Here is a 24,568-nt window from a genome sequence, read left to right on the forward strand (position 1 = left end):
GAAGTTTTCACTGTTCTGATAATAACATAGTAGCTATTTTATACTGTCGAAATCTGACTTGGTAAAATAAAAATACACACAGTCACTCACTTGACCAGGGTTACGCAATGCAGTCTTATGTTTGCTTCTCAAAGTAAAAGTGCTAGGTAAAGGTGCTGGATAAAAGAGACCATGAGATATTTGAAAATTATGTGAAGGAATGTAATGAAAAATATTCATTTGTACTCAAAGAATGGTTTTGAGAAATTTTAATAGAATTTGGGGATTTAAAAAGTGTACTTGAATCACTTTGCAGTTGATAAGTGATGTAGAAAGGCATTCCAAAGAAGAGAGAATGGTGTATCGCAAGGAAAAAAGATTCCCAGTAGGCTGATGATAAATAGTACAATTCCCTTATGGGGGAATCCACTCGAAACAGATACTTTCTTTCCAAGCAAGAACTGGCTGCTTCAACAGCTGTAGATGACAGCTTGAGCAAAATCAGTAGTTGCTTTGCCAGTCGCTTAAGTAAAAAGGGAAAAACATGGCTGAATGTTGTCAAATTACGCTTACTAAATTTCTGCTTTCAGAGTCACAGAAATTACATTGTGTTTAATTTTTTTCTTGAAGTTTTTACTATAAAAACATATATATAGAAGGGTGAATATTTCTTCACAGCTATTTCTTAAATGAAATCCTGAACTATGGCTACCAGTATACATAATATAAGAAAATATTACTGTATTACATAGTAATATGTTATGAATAGATATATATGTATACTATATATATGTATACATATTTGTCTGTGTGCGTGTGTGTGTGTGCGCGCGTGCGTGTGTTACATTTAGGCCTCTGAAGATCTTTTTGTTTTGTTTTTGTTTGTAATGTATGCGTTTTATGTTTCTTCTCTCCATATTTTACCTACTGACTACTTGAGCAATGTTTCAGTTATTTATTCATGCTTTTTCCATCCACTGTTATGGAGTCCACTAAAAGAGGATATGCTTTGGAAAGCCCTGCTTTCTTTCACCACCCAGTTTTGTCTGCCTGTTTCTGCCCTGCCTTCTGCTTGGTGAGAGTGAGGGGGATGGGATGCACTTGCCCACTTCGCTGTTGGCCAGTGACCTCTTCAATTCAGAAGAATCTGACTTTCAGTTCAAGCCGTCTGTCCTTTCAGATACACTCTCTTGTGTTAGACTTCATGACACCACATTCTCCACCTTCTCCTGTTGCTCCCTCTCATTCTCTCTCACTGGTTCATCCTCTGAAACCTGAACTTGAGATTTTATAGCTCCCCAGTCCGTGTCTGGGCCTTCTCTCTTTTCACCTTCAGAGGAAATCTCAACCACACACATGGCTTCATTTCCCAAATAGATACAGAGACAATTGTCATAATTATAACTTCTTCCTGATTAGAAGAATCACATATCCTACCGTCAACTCAGAATTTCCACATGGATACCTTCAACTAGTTCTCCAATTGTGTTCTCTATTCACCCTGTTGATCAAACTGGAAACCTTGAATTTACCTGAACATTTTTCCCTCTTCCTCACTGTGCAAATATAAACCAAGTATTCTACATTTTAGCACCTGGGTCTCCATGTCCACAAACAGAATGAGTTAACTTTAAATATTTTTCTAATGTTTCTCTTTAGTTTTAGGAAAGCATCACCTATAGGGTTATTCCATGACATGAAACAAAACAAAGGAAACTGCTTATACCTACCCTGTTCTTCTATTTATTCCCTCACCAAATACCATATGCCAGAAACTCTACAAGAGAGATAGTATACAATAGACAACAAAACAAGAATGTAGAAGGGGTAAATAATGAATGATTAAATAAGCTAGTATTTACAGTGTCTGAAATGACGTGTAGGAAAAAAGCACAGTACTAAAATAGATTATGTGAGTCAGAATATTTAGTAACTGCATTGAAAGCTGCACTGCGTGTGTGGCATTTAAGCTGGAACTTTAATGAAGAGAAAGTGGCAGCCAGACATAATACCAGAACAGTATCATTCTAGGAAAGGGAACACAGTTTGCTAAGGTTTTGAGCTTGGAAAAAAGCCTGGCATTTTGGAGGCACCAAAATTCAATGAGTGAGGACAGGAATGGTATGAGATAAAATTAGAGAGGTAACAGGAGCCAGGTCATTCAGAATTCCTAGTTCGTAGTGGGATTTTTCTTTTTTTAAAATATCATGGTAAGCCACTGACGCAGATGAAATAAGTGAATAGCATCATTTGATTATGTTTTCCAAAATTCCTCTGAATTTTGTGTGAAGAGTGAATTGGAGGAGTCAGTAGAAGAGCTGAAAAGACCCGTTAGGAGAGTGATGCAGTAATCCAGGTTAATAGATAATGGTAGCTTAAACTAGGTGGATGAACGTGACTGTGGAGAAAAGTTGCGCTATATATAGAGGCAGGATTACTATGACATGCTAATAGATTATATTTAGGAGTAAGGAGAGGGGTGATATTAAGTATAATTTTGTATTCTTGATAGAGCAGCTGGTTAGGAGGATTTAATGAGATGGGAAGGACGAGGGAGGAAACATATTTGAAGAGGAAATTCATGAACTCAGTTTTAGATATATTGAGAATGAGATCTTGACAAATCTAAATGGAAGAGACTCTTTGAGGCATAGTTTGGACTGGATGTACACATTTGAGTCTTCAAAACACAGGGCATATTTGGAAGGCTGTGAATGGATGAGGGTACTCCAGAAGGAGTGCACACAATATGTAAGGGAAGCTGTTTGTGAACCTTGATAACTCAGACTTTTGTGGTTAAGTATAGGACAAGTCAGCAAGGGTTAACTGATAATAATAGCCACCAAAGGAGGAGAAATTGCTGAAGAACATGGAGACAAAGAGCAGATGGTTTAACAGAATAGCAGAGTGGTCCACAGAATAGAGGTAAAGTGGTGGGACAAAGCAGGGCTCACCTGGAGTTTGTTGGGACCTAGTTCAGTGGAGTAATGGGTTCAGAAACCAAGCTGGAATGTTGGCAAGCAACTGGCAAGTGAGGAATAGGAGAGTGCAGATGTAGATGACTCTTTCAAAAAGTTAAGCTATGAAGGAGAGCAGAAAAAAGGGCAATAGTTCGATAAGGATATGGACTGAGAAAGGGTTTTCTTTCTGCCTGTTAGTATTTTTCAGTTTGTATGTTTGTATTTATTTATTTTTTTAATTTAGGAGAACAGTAGGTTTATAGGCTAATAGAAACAATACAGGTGAGAGGGAGGGAGGAAAAAAGCATGAGAAAGAAAGGAAGGAGAAATATACTGAAGAGAGAAAGAAGTAACTAAAGGAATAAAGTATTAGTGGTGCAGTGGTTAAGCACTTGCCTGCTAACCAAAGGGTTGGCAGTTCGAACCCATCCAGCAGCTCCAAGGAGCTGCTCCTGTAAAGATTAGAGCCAGAAAATCTTATGGGACAGTTCTACTATGTCGAAGTTGACTCGATGACGCCTGACAACAACAGCAAGAACAGAAGGGGTTCATGCTCCTGTAGAGGGCGTGGCTTCTAGAGGATGAGGAGAAGCATGTTATTAGTTGTCTTGAAAGGAGAAAGATGGAACATAGAAAAGTTAGTTGTTGTTTAAAATCTTCTAATTTCTGTAGGAAGTATGAGGTAAGTTTATCCACTGAAAGTAGGAATAGGGGATTGAAGCAAACGGGGATTGTGTAAAATTCACATGGAATAAATGAACTGGTGGTGAACATTAAGGTACTTAAAATAGATATAAATAATTTTACATATGTTTTTCAAAAACAGAAAAATAATTTCAGAAGAGATAAAAATAGTGAAGTATTTTCCTGCAGTAAGCAGGTAGGATTCTAAGAGAAGGTGGCTTGATAAGGGAGTGTTCATGATTTCCTAAAAGTAAGCGGTTTCCCGAAGATGAGTAAGTGCTGCTCCTCTCAGGAAAACTTTCCAAATCCTTAATAGTGAATTAGATTTGGTTATGATTTGGTTATCTTTCCAGCTTGTTTATTTACTAAATGTATACCCTCAGTGTACTCAGCCACCTACCAGCACATGGTAGACACATACCCTGTTTCCAAAACCAGAGTGCAATTGTTGTCCAAAATCAGGAACATAGGAAATAAGATAAATAAGTGAATTTATGAAGAAGCATATATAAAATTTTCTCACTTTTTTTATTAAGCAAGTAATAAATGCTTTTGCTACTCTGAAATAATTCTTATTATAGGTTTTAATTACGGAGAGAAATTTAACAACTCCAGGGTTAGTAAAAATACAAAATGATTTTTTGTTGTTTGTTTCAAACACAGTACTTCTGTTTAAGTAATTCAACTTTGTTTTACTCAACATTGTTTCATAGTGACAAATTCTCCACCCTGCCACTTTAGTAACTAGTCTGGAATCCTTTAGGCACATAAGTACATAAACAGCAAGAAATTCATCTGGAATTAATTGCAATATACAAAAGAAGTGTGTCTTAAAATTTGCAAATTCCTTGGAGATACCAAATTCAAGGAACTACAATTAATATTATCAGCCTTCAAAATAATGTATGTAAGTTCTAGTATGTAAACTGCATGAAAGGGGAGACCTTGTTTGCAAGTAATATACTTGAAACAGTCCTTGGCGCAGAGTAGTCACTGAATAAATATTTTCAGAAAGTCATAAAATTATAAAATTTTCCATCCTTTTCTGTTTATTTAAAATATTTTATTACAATCAGGTGGCTGACTCCTATACCAGCCTTCTTCCTCTATGCTTTACAAATACTATCTTATTTACACACAGAACAGTTTTGTAAAGTACATCTTATTGTTTACATCTTATAAATGGGAGATCATATGCTTTGGGGTATTATTATCATCATTATCTACACTTATAAAAATGACTATATTCAAGCACTGGGCTACTTATGTACCTTATTTTATATTACCTGTTGCCATCGAGTCAATTCTGACTCATAGCAAAGCTATAGGACAGAGTAGAACTGCCCCCATAGGGTTTGCAAGGAGCGGCTGGTAGATTCGAACTGCTGACCTTTTCGTTAGCAGCCAAACGCTTAACCATTGTGCCACCAGGGCTCCTATTTTACATTAGCTCACGTAATTATTACAGCAATTCTTGTATTCACATGAGGAGATGAGGCTCAGAGTTTACACACATAGTAAGTAGAGAAGCTAAGATTCAAACTTAGGTGGTGTTGTTATGGGACAGAGTAGAACTGCCTTCCAAGGAGTGGCTGGTGGATTCGAACTGCCGATCTTTCAGTTAGCAGCCAAGCTCCTAACCACTGCACCACCAGAGCTCCAAAAACAGATATATCAATGTCCATATATGCTGTTATGTAGTACCAAACTTGTGGATCCCCAAAACCTGTGCTCTCCTGGAAAACTCAGTTTTCAGTCAGGCATTTTGTTGGAAGCGTGTCTCTGTGTATGTACATATGTATTATGTAATTTAAATAATGTGAAGATATGATTATGGAAATTGTGGTTTCACAAAAAACAGGTTTTCAGTGAGAATTGATACTACAGTGTGCTTTGAGAATTAAATAATTTATGAGATTAATGACTATTAATGACATGTTTACTGCTATTTCCACTGCTATTACTATTATGAATATAGCTATCATTGAGTGCTTAATATATACAACGCATTACTTTAAGCACGTGATATCTATTATTTAATGCCATCAAGTACCTCGGGTTTATTTCAAAAGCCGTAATTGAAATTAGTCAAAGAATAAGATGATGATATTGTAAACAATTTTTGTATATCAGTGATATTACTAAAAGTTAGTACATCACCGTGTTTAAATCAGATAATATGCTTAATTTCAAGCTTAATTAAAAACAAATGTTGTGTGATACTGGCATGAGGGCAGACAAAAATTTTAGTGAAACAGATTCAGAAGTCCAAAAACAGACCCAACACATATGATCATGTGATTTACAGCAAAGGTCGTACTGCAGTTCCGTGGGGAAACGGTGAGCTTTTCAGTAAATGGAGCTGGATCAATTAGATATAAGAGAGAAAAAAAAAATAGAATTTTTACCCTTACCTCACATCATACTCAAAAATAAATTCTAAGTTACTTGTAGGTCCAAATGTGAAAAGTAGAAACATAAAGCTTCTAAAAGGCAACTAGAATATCTTCATCATTTGAGTGTAGGTAAAAATTTTTAAAAGATTATGCAAAAAACACTAACCATAAAGAAAAATCTCTGTCTTCAGTAATATTAAGAATGTCTGTTAATCAAAAACCACCATTATGTGAGTGCAGATACAAGCTACGTAGTAGAAGAAGGTATTTGTAATACACTTATTCAACACGGGACTTGTATACAGAATATATTAAGAACACTTATAAATCAGTAAGAAAAAAGACAGCTAACAAAAATGAATAAAAGGCTTGGAATTGGCACTTCTTGAAAGAGGGTAGCCCAAATCCCCAAAACCGTGAAAAAGTACTCATCAGTTATGATGGGACTACACACTAAAACTACAGTGAGATATTATTGCATATCCATCATAATGGCTAAAACTTAAAAACTGACTGTACTAAGTAGGGATTACTGATGGCTCAGTGGTTAAAGCACTCATGTGCTAACTGAAAGATTGGTGGTTAAAGCCCACCAGCTGCTCCAAGGGAGAAAGATGTAGCAGTCTGCTTTAGTAAAGATTTACAGCCTTGGAAACCCTATAGGGCAGTTCTATTCTGTCCTGTAGCGTTGCTATGTGTTGGAATTGACTTGATGGCAATGGGATAAAGCTAAGCATATGCAGAGATAGCCCATGATGGCGGCTTAGACACACCATACTGTCCCCTTGCAGCAAAGACCGAGAAACCAAGTAAAGCACATTCAGATGACAATCCTGGAACACTGAGCATCAAAAGGAAGGATGAAGAATTAGTTCAAACACTGACTGGAAGGAGAAACTGAATGAAAACTGTGAATGTGGAGAGTTATAGATCAGAGGTGCCATGCCAGCCAGCCTGGTGCAGGGTGACCATCTTCAGACAAAGTGAGCAGCGACCCTGCGTGAGGAGCATAGGAAGGCAACTTCACAGAACTCTGAATAGGAAACAGAGAAACCGTGTAGACAGACCCAGAGTGAAGCAAGGTGAGCAGGACATGAACTGGATCTAAGAATGGAAAGTACAGGAAGGCAGGCAAAAGCTCCAGGGATCCTGGTGACCACAGAGCACGGAAGGAGCCAGGAACCAGAGACAGGACTACTCACCAGTGGCAGTCTCTGACCATTAGAGTGGGTGACACACACGAAGTCATAGATTAATATAGAGTGTCAGCAGCAGGTCCCCCGCCTGACCAGACTCCAGGCAGGCCCTCTTCCACTGCACTTGGTTGGAGCCCAGTCCTGATTGCAGGCTGCAGCCTATGGGGAGTGCCATGGCACCCATGCCTGGTGACCAGAGGAGCACACTCCTCCTCACACCCTCCCGGTGACCAGTGGCATGAGACCCCCCACCCCCACCCCTGCTGCCCCGCCGGCCTGGGGGCTGTGGTACAAATGCTCCCCTGCCGCCAGACCAGTGATCAGTTGAGCACACCCACCCCGCCCACCCTGATATATCAAAACAATCAGGATGAAACATATGATCAGTAAATAAATATGTAAATAAATAAAATAACACCTTAATGCCTCAGAGACAGCAGACAATTAAAAAAATCATATGAAGTAACAGGATAAAATGGTTCAAACAAGTGAACAAATAAAGGCAAAGAAAATCTTTCTGAGGAAGAAATGATAATAAAATTATCTGAGAAGGAATTCAGATAACTTATATTTAGGATCCTCAAAGAAATCAAGGAAAACACAGAAAAAACCCTACAAGAATTCAGGAAAACAATATAAAAATAAAATGATAGACTCAATAGACAATTAATACAAAAACAGCAACTAAAAATTCAGAAGAGTAACAATAACGTATCAGAAATAGATAACACAGTAGAACGACACAGAAGAAGAATTGAATCAATGGAAGAAAAAATTGGTGATTGAAAACATCGTGGCTTGGGTTAGGCGCACCTTAGTCCTTAAAGTGACATCTTTGCCTTTTAACACTTTAAAGAGGTCTTTTGCAGCAGATTTGCCCAGTGCGCTGTGTCATTTGACTTCTTGACTGCTGCTTCCATAGATGTTGATTGTGGATCAAAGTAAAGTGAAATCCTTGACAACTTCAATATATCGATTCAAGTTGCAATATTGAAAGATTCTATGGGGAAGATATTAAAACAGGAAGCATCAAAAGAAGGTGGAAGGAATGCACAGGGTCACTGTACCAAAAAGAATTGGTTAACGTTCAGTCATTTCAGGACATAGCATATGATCAAGAACTGATGGTACTGAAGGAAGAAATCCAACCTGCACTCAAGGCATTGGTGAAAAACAAGGCTCCAGGAATTAATGGAATATCAATTGAGATGTTTCAACAAACGGACGCAGAGGTGAAAGTGCTCACTCATCTCTGCCAAGAAATTTGGAACACGGCTACCTGGCCAACCAACTGAAAGGATCCATATTTGTGCCAATTCCAAAGAAAAGCGATCCAACAGAATGTGGAAATTATAGAACAATATTATTAATAAAATTAGTAAAATTTTGCTGAAGATCATTCAAAAGCAGCTGCAGCAGTACATCAATTGGGGACCGCCAGAAATTCAAGCTGGATTCAGAGGAGGACATGGAACAAGTGATACTGCTGATGTCAGATGGATCTTGGCTGAAAGCAGAGAATACCAGAAAGATGTTTACCTGTGTTTTATTGACTATGCAAAGGCATTTTACTGTGTGGATCATAATAGATTATGGATAACATTGCAAAGAATGGGAAATCTGGAACACTAATTGTCGATTCTGACTCATAGTGATCCTATAAGACAGAGTAGAAAGAAGATTTAAATAACACAATCAAGCAACCTGACTTCATAGATAGACAGAACACACCACCCAACAGTAGCACAGTACAAATTCTTCTCGAACACACATGGATTGTTCTCCAGAATAGACTATATTTTAGGCCAAAAAGCAAGCCTCAATAAATTCAAAAACATCCATGTAATACAAAGCATCTTTTCTGACTGTAACGCGATAAAACTAGAAATCAATATCAGAAAGAGCAAGGAAAAAATTAAATGCATGAAAATGGAATAACACCTTACTTAAAAACTACTGGGTCATAGCAAAACCAAACTTGTTGCCATCAAGTTGATTCCAACTCATAGCAACTCTATAGGACAGAGTAGAGCTACCCCATAGGGTTTCCAAGAAGTGACTGGTGGATTTGAACTGCAGATCTTTTGGTTAGCAGCTGTGCTCGCAATAAATGCACACATCAAAAAAGAAGAAAGGTCTCAAATCAGTATCTTAACCTGACAACTTGAACAAATAGCAAAGGAACAGCAGAAGAAGTCCACAGGCACCTGAAGAAAGGAAAGAATAAAGATCAGAGAAGAAATAAATAAAATAGAAAACAGAAAAATAATAGGAAGAATCAATAAAACTAGAAGCTAGTTCTCTGAGAGCATCAGTAAAATTGACAAACCACTGGCCAAATTGACAAAGGAAAAAAAAATGAGAAGATGCAAATAACCAAAATAAGAAATGAAATGGGAAGCATTACAACAGCACCAACGGAGATAAAGAGGATCATAAAAGAATAATACAAAAAATTGTACTCCAACAAATTTGAAAACCTAGGAGAAATGGAAAAATTTCTAGAAACGCACTGCCAACCTAAACTAATACAAATAGAGGTAGAATATCTAACTGGATCCATAACAAAAGAAAAAAATGAAGATTTCATAAAAATAACTCCCAACAACAACAACAACAAAAAAAATCCCCAGCCCAGACAGCTTCATTGGAGAATTCTACCAAACATTCAGAGAAGAGTTGACACCAATTCTACTCAGACTACTCCAGAACACAGAAAAGGAAGGAATACTTCCTAATTTCATTCTGTGAAGCCAACATATTCCTGATACGAAAGCCAGACAAAGACATCACAAAAGAAAATTACAGACCAATATAACTCATGAACATAGATGTAAAAATTCTCAACAAAATGCTAGCCAACAAAATACAACAGCATAACAGAAAAATAATACATCATTATCAGGTGAGATCATGGATGGGATGCGAGGGGTGTTCAACTTTAGAAAATCAATCTAAGTAATTCACCACATATATAAAACAAAGGAAAAGAATCACATGATCATCTCAATCAATGCAGAAAAGACATTTGATAAAATCCAACACCCATTCTTGATAAAAATTCTCAGCAAAGTGGGAATAGAAAAGGCATTCCTCAACATAATTAAGGACATATATGCAAAACCACCAGCCAACATTATTCTCATTGGAGAGAGGTTGAAAGCATTCCCCTTGATGACAGAAAAGAGACAAGGGTGCTCATTAGCACCACTCTTATTCAATATTGTACTGGAAGTTCTAGCGAGAGAAATAAGGCAAGAAAGAGAAATAAAGGGTATCCAAATTGGTATGGAAGAAGTAAAACTATCCTTATTTGCTGATGTCATGATCCAATACATAGAAAATCCAAAAAATTTCACAAGAAAGTTACTGGAACTAATAGAAGAGTTCAGCAAAGTGGCAGGGTACAAGATCAACATTCAAAAATCAGTTGGGTTCCTCTACGCTAACAAGGAGAATGCCGGAAATGAAATCAAGAAAACAGTACCATTTACAATAGCCCCCAAAAGGATAAAATACCTAGGAATAAATCTAACCAGGGACGTAAAAGACTTATACAAGGAAAGCTATAAAACACTACTGCAAGAAACCAAAAGAGACCTACATTAATGGGAAAACATTCTATGCTCCTGGATTAGAAGACTTAACTTTGTAAAAATGTTAATACTACCCAAAACCATCTATAGATATAACGCAATCCTGATCCAAATCCCAACAGCATTCTTTAACGAAATGGAAAAACTACTCTCCAACTTTATATGGAAAGGAAGGAGTCCCCGACTATCTAAAACAATATTGAAGAAGAAGAAGAATGAAGTAGGAGACCTCACGCTTCCTGATTTCAGAACTTACTGTCCAGCCACAGTAATCAAAACAGCCTGGTAGTGTTACAACAACAGACACATAGGTCCATGGAATAGAATTGAGAACCCAAAAGTAAAACCATCCACCTCTGGGCAGCTGATCTTGGACAAAGTTTCAAAGTCCATTCAATAGGGAAGAGACAGTATCTTTAACAAATGTTGCTAGCAAAACTGGTTATCCATTTGCAGAAAAATGAAATAAGATCCATATTTCACACCATACACAAATACTAACTCAAAATGGATTAAAGACCTGAATGTTAAAGCTAAAAGTATAATGTTCCTGTAAGATAACATAGGGACAAAACCAGGGGTCATATGTTTGGCATAAATACACTATCAAACATAACCACGAAGGCATGAACGACAGAAGATAAACTAGATAACTGGGACCTCCTAAAAATTAAATACTGATGCTTATCAAAAGATTTTACCAAAAGAGTAAAAAGAGAACCTACAGACTGGGAAAAAATTTTTGATAACAATATATTTGACAAGGATCTAATCTGTAAAATATATAGAAAACTTCAACAACCCAACAATAAAAAGGCAATCCAATCAAAAAATGGGCAAAGGACATGAAGAGACAGTTCACTAAAGAGGACATTCAGGCAGCTAACATGAAGAGATGCTCCTGATCATTAGCCATTAAAAAACTTGTTGCCGTTGAGCCAATTCCGACTCATAGCAACCCTATAGGACAGAGTAGAACTGCCCCCATACAGTTTCCAAGGAGTGCCTGGTGGAATGAAACTGCCAAACTTTTGGTTAGCAGCCGCATTTCTTAACCACTGTGCCACCGAGATGCAAATCAAAAGAACAATGAGATACCATCTCACCCCTGCAAAAATGGCACTGATTAAAAAAAACAAAATAAAACATTAAACAACAAATGCTGACAAAGTTGTGGGGAGATTGGAACTCATATACATTGCTAGTGGAAATATAAAATGGTACAACCACTATAGAAAAAAGTTAGAAATAGAAATACCTTATGATACAGCAATCCTACTCCTAGGTATATATCCTAGAGCTATAAGAGCAGTGACACGAATAGACAGTTGCACAGCCGTGTTCATTGCAGCATTAGTCACAATAGCAAAAAGATGGAAACAACCTAAGTGCCCATCAACAGAGGAATGGAAAAAAAATTAATAAGCAATGGAATACTACGCCACCGTAAAGAATAATGAATGAGTCCACAAAACATTTTATGACATGGATGAATCTGGAGGGCATTATGCTGAGTGAAATAAGTCAAACACAGAAGGACAAATATTGTATGATTCTACTTTTATAAAAAGTTAAGAATAGGTTTACACACAGAAAGCAACATTTTTTGATGACTACCAGGGGAAAGAGGAAGAATCACTTACTAAAATAGTAGACATATGTTAATTCTGTTGATGGGAAAGGCAGTACACAATGTGGGGGAAATCAGCACAACCTGACCAAGGTAAATGAAGACACTGAGAGGTACGCAAGAATAAAAGACAATTATGTTAAATGCTATAACATATACAATTTTACAACAACAGTAATAACAAGCAAAAAATATTTGAGTGGTTACATGGGTAGGTATGTATGCTATATGGGTGTGGAAAGGCGTATGGGAGTACATGCTGGTACATATGTAGGTATATCTGTGGGCATATGTCTATACATGTTTGTATTGCTGCATATATATTCATATATACAGTAAAACAAATAGGAGGTACAATTATGGATACTTCCTAGACATATCCAAACACCTCATGGGATTAATTTACTGGATGTGAAGGCTCAGGACCATAGTCTCCTGGAACAACTATGTCAATTGGCATAAATTAGTTCATAAAGATAATGTTCTACATCCTCTTTTGGTGAGTAGCGTCGGAGGTCTTGTAAGCTTGCGAGCGTCCATCTAAGATACAATTATAATTGTACTGAGTTAAATAAGTCAGACAAAAAGAGCACATACTGTATGATTTTATTTATATTAAATTCTAGAAAACGGAAACTAATCTGTAGTGAGAGAAAGTATAATGGTAGTTGTCTGGGGAGTAGTAGTAGAGAACTTCAGGAGTGATTACAAAAAGGCATGAAGAAACTTTTTGGGGTGATGGATACACTCCTTGTCTAGATGTGATGATGGTTTCACAGGTGTATGGATATGTTAAAGCTTATCAAATATACATTTTAAACGTGTGTATTTTGTTGTATGCCAATTAAACTTAAATAGAATTGCCACCAAAAAAAAAAAAAAAAAAAAACCGTAAGTATATGCCTACCTCATGAGCCACCAATTCCACTTCTGGTTATATATCCAACGAAAATGCATATATATGTTCATCAAAACACATGTAGAGACTGGATAAATGTAGCAGTTCATTCAGTGGAAGATCAGACAGCATTGGAACCAATTGCTTCACAGAAAAACGATGAATCTCACTAAAGTTGTTGAGAATAAGAACCAAAACCCAAAAGATTATATACTGTAGGATGTCATTTAGGTAAAATTCAAAAAAGAATAAAAACTAATTATGCTGACAGAAATTAGAATAACGCTTGGTTACATATGTTGGAGAGTTATGACTAGGAAAGAGAACAAAGAAGGCAGACATTCTGTATCTTGATCTGGGTATGATTACAAGGTGTCATGGATTGAATTATGTCCCCTAAAAAATATGTGTATCAATTTGGCTGGGTCATGATTCCCAGTAGTGTATGATTGTGTCCCATTTTGTAATCTGATGTGGTTTCCTTATGTGTTGTAAACTCTGTCACTACGATGTAATAAGATGGATTAGCTGCAGTTATATTGATGAGGTATACAAGATTGGATAGTGTCTTAAGCCAGTCTCTTTTGAGATATAAAAGAGAGAAGCGAGCAGAGACACATGGGAACCTCATACCACCAATAAAGCAGCGCCAGGAGTAGAGCGGGTTCTTTAGACCTGAGGTTCCTACGCTGAGATGCTCCCAGACCAGGGGAAGATTGATGACACAGACCTTCCTCCAGAGCTGACAGCATTCAGCTGAAAGCATTCCCCTGCAGCTGACACCCTGAATTTGGATTTCTAGCCTACTGAACTATGAGGGAATAAACTTCTCTTTGTTAAAGCCATCCACTTGTGGTATTTCTGTTATAGCGGCACTAGATGACTAAGACGCAAGGGTTTGTTCAATTTGTAGAGATCAAACTGTATATTTATGATTTGTTTACTCTTCTGTCAGGATATTATTCCAATTAGCAGTTTATGTTAGAATAGCATTAATATTACTTTTAGTATTAAATAGCATTAACGTAAATTGGACTTTAAAATGTCGAAGAAGAAAAGAAATTTTACTAGAAAGAATGTTTTTAAAAACCCATTACATTTTTTTAATTTGAAAAGAATTTCCTATGTAAACATTTAAAAAAAAAAAGTAATGTTTGTGAAATTATTTGAATTTTTCAGCAAGAAAAAAATGATAAACAATTCAAGGAAAATAATTATGAAATATTGTGTATTTACTGAACAAGGAATACTTGGTCTAAATTGCTGCATTCTCTTCTCATTATGAAACAAGGGAACGCTGAGAGGTGACTGCGTAAAAAAAAAAGTGTCATAAGTTAACCTGGCCAATAAACAAATGTAAAATATTTCAATTACTAAGTCTAGCTGCTAATAATATTTTAGATACATTCATTCTGATATCTAGAAATTTTACAAAGTGAAATAAACGCCATTTTTAACCTTCTGATGTGTTAAGAGGCTATGAAATTACTAGTATCACTAATTTAACGTATCTGACAAAGCCCACTCTTACTCAACTGCAGGGTTTCTCAGCAGCAGCACTGTTGACATGTTTGGCTGGAAAATTCCTTTTTTTTGTTTTTGTAAGTTAATATCCTGTACATTGTAGGATGTTTAGCAGCATTCTAGGCCTCTACTCACTAAAACCAGTAGCGTCTCCTCCCCTTCCCTCTATCTTGAGTTGTGAAACAAAAATGTCTTCAGATATTGCCAGATGTCCTGGAGGGGAGGCAGAATCATCCCTGGTTGAGAACCACTGTTCTACTGGTATAAATATTGGAATATTTCTGTAATAAGTTTGGCATTTTCTTACTATTTGGTAAATAATTGCATTTGTTATTTTTGCTTCACCTACTTGGTGATAATTTTTGTAATTATGTCTGGAAGAAGATTGGAATTAATATTTCTGAGATCATTTTGTCATTTACAGGGAAGTGGAGCCAGTGAGTATAAGAGTCAAGCAAGTGGTTTCTTGGTTTAGTGAAAGAAATCAGTGATCTAAGTATCTTGTTTTCCATTGTGTTGCTTGTGGAGAGATGACTGATTATCTACATAGACATTAAATTAGAAAGTTATCTAAGAAGTAACATAATTTAAATGAAAACTAAATGTATTTTAAGAGCCAACTTAGATTTTGAGTGAATATTTGATTTTTCAGTTAATTTATATGTGCCAAACTAAAAAGGTGATTTTAAAATTAATAAATAATCTATGCTATCAAAAATAGATATTAAAAAAGAATCTGAAATTATGAAATTATTTTCCACACTTACAATAAAAATTTCATAGGCAAGGCAAAATTAAAACTTCCAATATTATACTTAAATACCTGTTTCCAGGGTTACCTACGTGGTCCATCAGGTTGGTGTAGACATGAATGATAGATGACCTGAGGGTGGAAGAACCCAGACTCTGACACCTTTACTGAAACGTTTGGTAAAATGGTTTGCTAAGGTTACGTAAAACATTTACAAATTCCTATACCTTAGAAGGATTAGAGGCATTACTAAGCCATTTGAATTTCCATCTTCATATATGATTCTCTACCAAAGAGTGATTTTTAGAATTAACTTTATGACTGTGCATTTGGTGATTTTTCTCAAATCAAAAGCCTTGTCCATTCCAACACCCAGCCCAGTTTTTCCTTTTTTTAAAAGTATTATTAAATAGTTAGGATATACTTTTTAAATTTACGTAATTTTCCTAGCATAGAAAATTAATTGAAGGAAACCTATAAGTTCTTCTGTTATACATCTGCCACTGTAAAGTAGAAAGGAATGAATTTACATACATTCCCCTGCTATTTTACAGGAAGAATACCCTCAGCATCTGCTTATTCTAATGATTCGATCTGACCTGTTTTCCAAAGAAGAAAGAAAGAAAACCCATTAAAAACATAGAGTTATTGACTTTAGCAACTACCTTATGATAGATTGATGACTATTCATGATTTGGTTTCTTAGGATAAAGGGATGAAGTATAAGGTGAATAATATAAGTAATATTTCCATTTAGAACTTTTTAGTGCATTCCTTATTTTAGTAGACTGATAATTTTACCAAAAAAATCCTCCATTTGCTTCCTCTTATGAAATTGTCTGTTGCAATGAACACGTTTTTGTTGTTATTTTTCAAATATAAAATATTACTTGAGTCAGACTTTTAAAAATAGAGTATGGACACTTTAAACTAAAAATATATATATAAATATTCCTTATTTTCCAATTTGCATATCAGGTTATTTTCCCCCTCTCCCCTGAAATACAGATATATTAGACACTTAACCAGACTTACCTGTGAGCCTTTTTGTCTACTTCGTAAAAATACAGTGGTGTGATCAAACTTATTTGATGGACACCTGCTCATTCTTTAGTTTTCATTATTATTGGTATGTAAGGGTATATGCTTTTAGGTGAAAGGAAATTTCCCATAATTCAAGTGTATGCATTTCCCTGTGAATTTTTAACTTCATAGAGTTAATAAATGAATACCAAATTTAGAAGTATATATAACAGTAATTAATTGAAGACAGTTGTTAAAGGGATGGTTGATACTGGATTTGTAGATTTTTATTTATTTTTTTATTGTTGTAATTAAATGAAGTTTACATTTCAAGTTAGTCTCCCATACAAAATTTTTATACATACATTGTTATGAGACCCTAATTGCTCACCCCGTTCTGCCACAGCACACTCTTCCTTTCTGCCCATTATTCCCCATGACCATTCAACCAGCTTCTAACTCTCTCTGCCTTCCCATCTCACCTCTGGACAGAAGCTGCCCCTTTGGTCTTTTGTATCTACTTGACTAAGAGGCACACTCTTCACGAGTATCACTTTATGTCCCACAGTCCAGGCCAATCTCTGTCTGAAGAGTTGACCTTGGAAATTGTGTTAGTTCTGGGGTGATAGAGAGTCCAGGGGCCATGCTTTCCAAGGCACCTCCAGTCTCAGTCAGACCATTAAATCGGGTCTTACTAGAATTTGAGTTCTGCACCCCATCCTTCTACTGTTCCATCAGAGACCTTCTGTTGTGTTCCCTGTCAGGACATTCATTGGTGGTAGCCGGGCACCATCTAATTCTTCTGGTCTCCGGCTGATGAAGTCTGGTTTATGGGGCCCATTCTGTCTCTTGGGCTAATACTTCCCTTGTGTCTTTGGTGTTCTTCGTTCTCCTTTACTTCAAGTGGTTGGGACCAATTGATGCATCTTAGATGGCCGCTTGCAAGCTTTTAAGACCCCAGATGCCACTCACCAAAGTAGGATGCAGAACATTTTCTTAATAAGCTTTGTTATGCCAGTTGACCTAGATGTCCCCGGAAAGCATGGTCCCTAGACCCCCTACCCCTGCTACTCTGTCTCTCAAAGTATTTGATTGTATTCAGGAAACTTCTTAGCTTTGGTTTAGTCCAGTGGTTCTGACTTCCCCTGTAGTGTGTGGGATTTGTAGATTTTTAAAAGCTAATTTCTACTCATTAGCAAGACCACAACCATTGCTAACTTTAATCCTAGATGACTGCTCTGGCCTCTCACTGAGTATTGATTCTTTAGTCTAATGCTCTTGGAAGTAGGACAATCTGCATGTACTTGTGATTTCTCCCTAACAAGCATCTCAGCAACCTCTGATCAAAGCAGAACAGCAAGAGGAAAAGTAGTTTTTGTGAGTAGTGTGAGTAAAATGTAAAGTTGGTCAGGGGCCACTGTCGATTCCACCTCAATGCTCACTTCATAGCATGACTCTTCATAACTAAGGAAGATTATAGAGTGCAGGCGAAACTCCAAAGCTCTTTCTCATCGTGTAACTATTCTAGTAGAACTAGTGGTTTTTGCTTCTTCTTTCTCCCATTAAAATCAAGGAATATCTTTTAGGTATATGAATTAACAAGGAAGGAGATTATTCCAGATTCTCTGTAGCTCCCTGTTTTCAACATTGCACACTCAGCTTTGGCTTCCTATTGCATCTTAACATCCTCCACTGAAGGTCACAGAAGTTGCTGTTTGCTAATATGTATATGCTGAAAATTACCTTAATTACTGGTACCTCCTAATCGATCCATTAAAGTTGGAAGGCAAAATTGGATTTATTTTTGGATCATTTGAAGCTTTTATTACATATGATTATACTTTATAAGGCACTTTCTGTTTTAAGCCATATCAAATTCCAATGGAAAATAAAAAGAATTAAGCAAATGATCTGAACATCTGGCAAACATTGGCAAACACAATCACTCAAGAAAGCATTGAGAAAGATTTTGCCTTTCATGCTCATAGCACTCCACTTGAAAGATTTTGATGTTTCCCTGGTTTAGAGCTCATTCTGGGTTACTGGGATCTCTTAAAAGTCTTCAAAAGTAGAATATGAATTTACCATGATTAGCTGGCAGTATCTATCATCAGGGTCTTGATCTTGTCCTGAACCACAGATTAGCCCCATCAGTTAGCTGATAATGTCTGATTTCCTTAGAAAAGAAAAGCAGAAGACAGACCTAAGAAATATTGCACCAGAAGTGGTACAACATAATGACAGGTAATGCCACACCTGACTAAAAAAGTGTTAATATACTTTTATATCAGTAGAATACTTGAATTATCACAAAAAGCTTATGATGATGTACTATTATTGCCATTTTACAGACTAAAATGAGGTTCAAAGAGATAAAATTGTCTAATGTAACTCAATTAATAAGGTCTGTAACCAGGGTAAAAATCTGAGTCATTTGATACTAAAGCTTGTGCTTCATTCACACAATTATTATAACTACAGTCTAGCGGGAATAGTGAATTAATGTCTCCATCTCCAACCATTTCTATGCCATTTTGGGATCGCTTGCACTTTTGCCGATGATTGCTATATATGAAATAATATATCAAAAGGCTTGCTCTATGCAGAAATAGGAACAGTAAAGTAAATGAAAGGATGAAATGGGAACTGATAATATGGCCTGCCAGTATGTTTAGAGATGATCGGTTTTAAAATTGTGTTCTTATTCTTATAAGCCCTCAAACCCAATAACCCATTCCTGTGAGGTGTTTGATTATGTCTAGAAAGTATCCCTAACTTAAGTCTCTTAATTTTTTATAGTGTTTTCTGCAATACAAATATTTTACATTTTATTTTTATATTTACTCTTAGAAAGTCCTTTTTTTAACCTACTATAAAATAATAACTTATTTCTATCAATATGTTTTTTTTAAATTGTTTTCTCTATTGTGAATTCTATGCTTATATTTTCATCCTCTTGATCAACAAGGAAACTTAGTGTTTTCTCTTGTAAATACTGCTATAGGTTTTTCGGGTTTTTTTTTCATTCCTAAATTATAAAGTGTGAAAGTAATGAGTTTGTCTTTAAAATTCAATTCATACTTAATTAAATGCCCTTCTTCACCACCATCGTTTTTCTTAGTAGTGTGGTGTGTATCTTTAGCTATACTGTATATCAGTGTTGTATTGCAGCTTCTCTTGGAGGAACACTTGTACCTGTTCTAAAATGAGAGCATTGGTATGATCAGCTTAGGTTGTAACCTGGTGTTAATCATAGCTGGCTTACAAGGGAAAGTTCCAAGGACCCTCCAACTACACACAGTCCCATATGCCCCCTTGCATTCTAGGAATACTCAAGCAAAAGCCCATTGGTGATGTTTTACAATGGGTAACATTGACCACAAACATACCTGTGTACTTTTGTAATCTTTCCCTCCAGTAATAATCCTTTCAGATCCTGGAACATGTTTATTTCTTGAGTTTTGTGTCATACATAAGATTTTCCATAGACAAATATTTCCTAAGCATTTATTTGGGAAACTGTGAGAGGAAACGTTATCACTTTTATTTAAACTAAGACCTATCCGCCATACCCAACCTCCATCTATTCAACAGAATTATATTTTGTATAGCTCTGTGGCATATCAGGAGCCCTGGTGGCACAGTCTTTAAGAACTTGGCCACCAACCAAAAGGTTGACAGTTCGAATCCCCCAGCTGCTCCTTGGAAACTTTATGGGGCAGTTCTGCTCTGTCCTACAGGGCCACTATGAGTTGGAATTGACTCATGGCAGTGGATTATGGTATATCAAGAATCATCTCATATATTTTAGAAGGTAATGAATTAATATTAACATTTTTATAGCACAGACCTAAAGAGATTAAGTGATATATTCAAGTTACACAGTAAATTGTGTAGAAACAGAAAACCAACATTCATAGCCAATTTCATTACCTAATAAGAATGAGTATGTTTCATAATTGTGTGACTCTTTTTTAAGAGGATCATAATAATGTCAGAAAACTACATTAAGTTATGTTTCTCAAACTGTGGTACAAAAATCACCTGCATCAGAATAACTTAGATTATTAAAAACGGTGAAAACAAACTTTCAGTTATTTAGTATTTCAGTGTTTAAAGTAAAGATATGAATTGTGTACCTCAAAAATTAGAAAGGGGAAAACTATAACTTATTACAGTGCAGAATCTTGATTCCCATTCAAGATTCCAAGAGGGCAGAGGAGCAGTTACCTGCAGTTTTAACAGTTCTTCAATTGATTTCTATGCAAACAACTTTAAGAACCAGTGCCCAAAGTATTTACTTATATGTTTGGGCTTAAAACTGGATAATCATAACAATATAAAATAAAATTTAATGTTATATTTCACTTTCCAGATAGATGAAGCTAAAAAGTTCCATTTTCCATAATTTTCAAGTATTTAATTTAGAAAAACAAAATTGTACTTTTTCTTACTTCTGGCAACTACTTGAATATAACACAGTGTTCTACTTAATTGGGTACATTTATGTAGTTAAGCGTTTCTAAGCAGATTTTGTGTTCTCTGAACTATTCCATGTCTTTTTCGTAGTAGCATAAATCTTGATGATCAAATAGTTTGTTGTTGTTTCTTTTTGAAATATTGGGGGAGGGGAGATTTCTGCCAAAATGTACACTTTTCTCTGACACTCTTGTTGAATTCCCATTCTTCATATGATTATTTACTCTAAAATAGCTTCCATGTAAGTAAGATTCCTGCTGTTACCTCAAGCATCCTGCTTGATTACATTTTATTGCTGCTAATAACTAAAAATGAAGCAATGCATTAGAGTGGATTTCAGGTTAATTTTATTTATATTGGAGGAAAATATAAGTTTGAATGAATTTTTGAACTTACAAATATTCCAGTTATATTAAAGAATTAACAGATTATTTTTAATTATGTCTCAAAAAAGTTTTGTCTTAAAAACCAAATACAGTAAAACCTGTGAAAGCCAGAATCTGTGTAAGGCAGAAATCTGTCAGGGAAGGCAAACTCCAGTATTTTCCACTGAAACGAACGATGGAAACGTGGTAAGATAGCAGCCCGTCAAATGCGGAAAACTTGCGAAACACAGAAAAACAAGGCAGTCTCTTCGAGTTCCGGCTCTCGCAGGTTTTACTGTATGTATTGTAAATGTAGCATTGATTCATACAAATAAAATATAATGTGAGTATAATTCTACCAAAAAATTTAAGTAATTGACGAGTAACTAATAAATACTTTTTTTTTAGGACATATTGCATATCCTTCACCTGACAAATATTTGATCTTTGGGTCTCCTTAACAGGCTTATGCAGGCAAAGACCTGGAGGAGCAGTTACGGTCCGTGTCCAGCGTGGATGAACTCATGACAGTACTCTACCCAGAATACTGGAAAATGTTCAAGTGCCAGCTGAGGAAAGGAGGCTGGCAGCATAACAAAGAGCAGCCCAGCCCCAACCCAAGGACAGAAGACAGTATGAAATTTGCTGCGGCCCATTATAATGCTGAAATCTTGAAAAGTGAGTGCAAGAAAGAAAACAGATAATGATCCTTCTATATTAAACCAGAGAAAGATGCTGGCCTAGTCTTTGAATTTCAGCATTTCTACCACAGAATATACCTTTCGGGCCATATAAACAGGAAATAAATAATTAATTTAAAATAGAGCATTTTATGATTTCACATTTGTGTTAAAATGAATTCTTGAGCTATAAAGATGCAAAAGTACATGCATATCAGCACACTTTAAATGCTTTGTAAATTGAGGTACTACCCTACTTAAAATTTTAAAAAAACATGTAGATATGTTTTGTACACTATATCAGTTTAATCATTTGAACATTCTGTATCTTACAAGCTACTTTGTGCATGTTTTCTTTTTGACTTGGATTTAAAAATGCTTCATTTCTCTCAAAAGAAACCAAAATCACCTTTTCAAATGCTACTTGTCTTGCTGCTTCACAGATAACTGGCTTGAGAGCTGGACTTTTGTAAAACCCCTGAGATGTCTAACCAAAAACCCCACACAAAAAATAAGATGATGTGTAAAATGGCGGAACATAAATTGGTGGACTCATTTTAAAAAATTAACTTCCTTCAGTTGTTAGAGACAAATTGCTATCTAACCTATAACAGGTTTGAGAATACAAAGTATTTTGAGAACAAAAACAAACAAAATAGCTTCATGGTTGAACAATCAGTAGTTTATGTTCTTTTTTCCCAAAACTCTTATTTTAGGGAAGATATGGGAGAAATAAACTAGAACATTTAAGAAATACATCGTTTGTAAAGCAGCATATATATAGTCAACAGTGTTACAAGGAAACACTAACTCGTTGGAAACAGAATTCAAAGAGAGAACATAGAATGAATAGGAGAGTTTGACTTTCCTGAAGAAAGTTCAGGATACAAGTCCTAACTGATAGAAAATAGCCTTGCATTTCAGGCAGCTACCACCATGACATTACCCGAAGTTGCCAAATAGCCTTCCTGAAAATGATTTTTGAATTGAGTCCAAAACCATAGCCATCTTCTCATTTAACATCTCAGTTTAAAAAGAAAAATAAAATCATGTTATTCTGTTTTGAGACCACAAAAATAGTAGTCATAGTATAGCACAATGAGCCTGACTCAGTCTTTGCAAGTCTTGTAAACATCCATATATTAAATTTTCATTTTCTTAAGCAGGGAAACCCAAACATAACTGCCATGGGATATTGGTGTACTTTTAAGAAAGTATAATCCTAATGTAGCTAGTTACATGGCTGTAAAAATAAGTTTTGGTTAGCAAATACCCTTAGCTGCTTTGTTAAATATTATATTCCCAGCCACAGGGAAATGTAGATTCCTGCCAACTATTTATTTAAAGTTACATACTTGACTTAAATCTTGACATCTAAAATCAAATGTGAATGACTTCCGACTGCTGTGGGCTTTTTCCCCGTTGGTGGCTTCTGTGTAACTCATGAACTTCCCTGTGATTTGACAGGTATTGATAATGAGTGGAGAAAGACTCAATGCATGCCACGTGAGGTGTGTATAGATGTGGGGAAGGAGTTTGGAGCAGCAACAAACACCTTCTTTAAACCTCCATGTGTGTCCGTCTACAGATGTGGGGGCTGCTGCAACAGTGAGGGGCTACAGTGCATGAACACCAGTACAAGTTACCTCAGCAAGACGGTAGGTATTTCAGCTCTGGCTGAGAGCCTTCTCAGTCAGAATCTTTAATTTGGAGAATGATTTGCTTAAACTCCTGCTCCCTTTAAGTAAATTAGCTCAGTTCAGTTTCTTATATTTTCTTTGGGGATTGAAGTAAATTTTTTTCAGATTTTGTGTTTTCAATAACATATTACATAGGAAGCAACTGATGATTGATGAACTCTGTTTATTTGGTGGTATCAAGGCTGAGTGAAGAAAATCATACATATACAGTATAAAACCAAACCAAACCCGTTGCTGTCCAGTTGGATTCCAACTCATAGCGACCCTATAGGACAGAATAGAACTACCCCATAGGGTTTCCACGGAGCAGCTGGTGGATTTGAATTGCCGACCTTTTGGTGAGCAGCCAAGCTCTTAAGCCCTGCACCCCCAGGGGCTCCATATACAGTATATATGTTGATATTTAAGGATAAACATTATTTTTCAAAATAAACAACTTTAAATGGGTAAATATCATTATCAAGATATAAAACAAATTATAAAATCAAACCAAACCCACTGCCGTTGAGTCGATTCCGACTCACAGCAACCCTGTAGGACAGAGTAGAAAATATTCATGTGTGTGTTCTATGAAGCAGTTAAGTATTATTGACATAAGCCATTACACTGAACAAATTCATTGTGCCCTTTTAGAGAGCAAAGGAAATAATTCTGACACCAAATCTCATGTATTTCGAATAACCGTAAAGTCTGTCACATCAGATGTT

The 24,568-nt window shown here is 36.0% G+C and overlaps 1 protein-coding gene across 1 annotated transcript in view; it reads left to right on the forward strand.

Annotated features, from left to right (window-relative positions):
* The window catches only part of VEGFC (vascular endothelial growth factor C), a 141,609-nt gene that overhangs the window by 83,206 nt on the left and 33,835 nt on the right, over window positions 1-24,568 (forward strand). The window contains exons 2-3 of the mRNA XM_004389904.2: window positions 21,946-22,159; window positions 23,629-23,819. Of these exons, the coding sequence (XP_004389961.1) occupies window positions 21,946-22,159; window positions 23,629-23,819 (405 nt within the window). The remainder of the gene's footprint in view (window positions 1-21,945; window positions 22,160-23,628; window positions 23,820-24,568) is intronic.

Source organism: Trichechus manatus, unplaced genomic scaffold (genome assembly GCF_000243295.1).
Source record: "Trichechus manatus latirostris isolate Lorelei unplaced genomic scaffold, TriManLat1.0 scaffold00267, whole genome shotgun sequence".
NCBI lineage: Eukaryota > Metazoa > Chordata > Mammalia > Sirenia > Trichechidae > Trichechus > Trichechus manatus.